The sequence below is a fragment of the Pseudogymnoascus destructans genome (genome assembly GCF_001641265.1).
Source record: "Pseudogymnoascus destructans isolate 20631-21 unplaced genomic scaffold scaffold_59, whole genome shotgun sequence".
Taxonomy (NCBI): domain Eukaryota; kingdom Fungi; phylum Ascomycota; class Leotiomycetes; order Thelebolales; family Thelebolaceae; genus Pseudogymnoascus; species Pseudogymnoascus destructans.
Genome location: NW_020167576.1, coordinates 21,859 through 24,531, shown reverse-complemented (window position 1 = coordinate 24,531; position 2,673 = coordinate 21,859). Strand labels below are relative to the sequence as shown.

Here is a 2,673-nt window from a genome sequence, read left to right as displayed (position 1 = left end):
CAAAAGCTTCTACAACCGTCTATGATTCATTACACGTCATTGCTCCTTAGTTACCTACAAGATTGGTTAAGTTATGACATAATCTGTCTATAGGGGTACTCTGACCTTGGACCTCCTTTCACTTCCTATAGGCTAGGAACCTAGGAGATGGTTCTATGGGATTCTCTTACATCGACTACAGTTACCAAGCCTGGTTAGTCATGGGAAGTCTTGGAAAATGAGAGAACTACACTCCTTTAGCATAAATAGGATTGCCCTTTCCTTAAGAAAGTGCAAGCAGACAATACAGTAAATCGACTATCACATACTTCCACGTCTTTTCCAAGCTTCCAAGCATTGATCTTGTTACTCCTTGTTTCTGAAAAGTCAGTGAGGTGCTAACCTCTGACTTATCCCTGAGTTCTCAGACTCAACATTTGTTACAACTTGTCTAAACCACTCCACTATATCATACACCTGATTGCTGCGTTGTGGAATAGTCTAAGCTACAACCCTTTGGCTCTTTTTCCTAAGACAGTGTGTTGTCTTAGTAAAATCATCCCTTCCTTGGGTGGCTAGATTCTCACCTCTGGTGCACCCACCATTACAATCTACTAGGATCTCCCTCTCAGCATCATCCAGCACTCCACTGTCGCCCACATCACTGTCCAGGAGGATAGGCTCATCTGAAAGACATGAGCAACGCGCTTTGCAATTACTAGAGGCTTCCGGCTACTCACCCTGGCTTGTACCCCATTTCAGTTTATCCGAACCTGTCACGTTTCCGCGGACGCTGCTAAGGCTGCCATTTATATCTGGTAATAGGAGTTCTTCAATAGAAGGAAACTCGGACTCTGCATCGCTAACGTCTGCATCTCCACTGTATCGAATAGCCTGCGTGGTTTCTGCATTTGGTCAGCTGTTGCCGTCATAAAGAAATATGGACACATACCTCCTGTTTCTGGTAGAGATTGGCGTTGACGTTGATTAAGAGGCAGTTCTGCGTGGTCCGAACTGGATGACATGTGCATCTGGGCTGCGTCATGCGTAATTGTCCTCTTGACCCCTTCAAAATGGGCACTGGCTGTAGACGGTTGAAAGTGAGTCGAACCAACACCTGGTTGTGGATGCGAAGGTGGCCAAAATGTCGAAGGCGGTATAGCCACAGGGCGTGGTGGTTGATAAAATTGTTGGCTGTCCCACTGAATAGAAGTCATCTTGAACTTTGATATTAGAGGAGATCTATAAACTCGCAATCTGCTGAGGGACACCCGTCCTATATATACTCGCGAGCTACGGCTAACGCCTGGAATCCAGCCTACAGAACACCGTGGCAGTCACCCAACCGCTCGCTCACTTTTGGCATTACGTATGAGGTTGCTGGATGGCGTAATCATCCCATGTGTGCCAATCTTCTGGATCGATAGCTGTGAAGGCCGCGTCCTGAAGCAAAACAGTGGGAACTCTGGTGAAAATGACTCTAGGCTCAGTGATCTGTCCGTAGAGGCTGGGCTTTGCTGCCCCAAAGTGGCACTGTTCTGGCCACAAAGCAGATCGGCGACTCTGAGACTAGGCCTGTATCAGAGCGTTCCGCTATGTCCCTTTGCCTATGTGCAGGCAGGCGAAGGAGTGACTGACGAAAATAGACTGTTCCTTGCATTCCGAGCCTTCATCGACGAGTAAGCTGAAGCCTCAAGTGGCTCAAAAGCGGAGAAACGAATTCGACAGCGACGTTATTCGATCTTAGCGCGTAACATGCCTTAGCTCCTTCTCCCGATTCCTGCATCCGACCCCAATCAGCCCATATTAACCCCCGCTTCATGAATGCAACGCAATCAAGGTGTCACAGCAACCTTGCCTAACCCGTCATCATTGTTGCGCCATCGTGCGGTGTTTTTGCCATTGGCCAAGCCACATTCCCACATGCATGAGCAAGAATCATTTCTTATCATGTGTTCCATCCACCCTAGTCCAACCGCAATGATGCCGACACTTCAGTGAGGTCCACCAGAATCCATAATATCGCGGCCCGATATTGGCTAACCAGAGACAAGACATTGTTGGTGGTCGAGAAATGCCTGTCAGGGGTTCCTAGATGTCGCAACGCTCAGCAGTATAGCCTCCGACCAAATTTGAGCGACGACGTCCGACGTAGGTGTTGGAATTCGAGTGGGGACAGTCAGCGGAAATGTCATACTGACATTCGTTGCACTCAGTTTGCTATCAAACTCAAGAGCAAACTTAGAAATCTCCTCCTCAAACCTACAAGTCACCATACATATCTTGGCTTATCACACCAACAACAGAAGCAATACTACTCAACGATTGCTGCAAACTCTTCTACTACATCTGTTTATGCTACATACATCACGGCATATCATTTGGACACTCATTGAACAAGTTATTAAGAAAATCTCCTCCTTAAGGGGGTGGGCCAATACTACCACATGGCATATCTCTACCAACTAGAGGCCTAGGAACATGAACGATAGCTCTAGAAGCTTCTACAACCCTCTATGATTCATTACACGTCATCGCTCCTTAGTTACCCACAAGATTGGTTAAGTTATGACATAATTTGTCTATAGGTACTCTGACCTTGGACCTCCTTTTCACTTCCTATAGGCTAGGAACCCAAGAGATGGTTCTATGGGATTCTCTTACGTTCACTACATGATTAGCAAGCTAGTTGTG

At 46.9% G+C, this 2,673-nt stretch overlaps 1 protein-coding gene across 1 annotated transcript; it reads right to left on the bottom strand.

Annotated features, from left to right (window-relative positions):
* Positions 1-485: 485 nt before the first annotated feature.
* On the bottom strand, positions 486-1,196 carry VC83_09576 (uncharacterized protein; the record flags this gene model as incomplete). Its single annotated transcript, XM_024472989.1, has 4 exons — positions 486-508; positions 567-665; positions 720-884; positions 932-1,196. The coding sequence occupies 4 exons, from the start codon at positions 1,194-1,196 to the stop codon at positions 486-488; spliced, it is 552 nt and encodes a 183-aa protein (XP_024319523.1).
* Between the last annotated feature and the right edge of the window lie 1,477 nt (positions 1,197-2,673).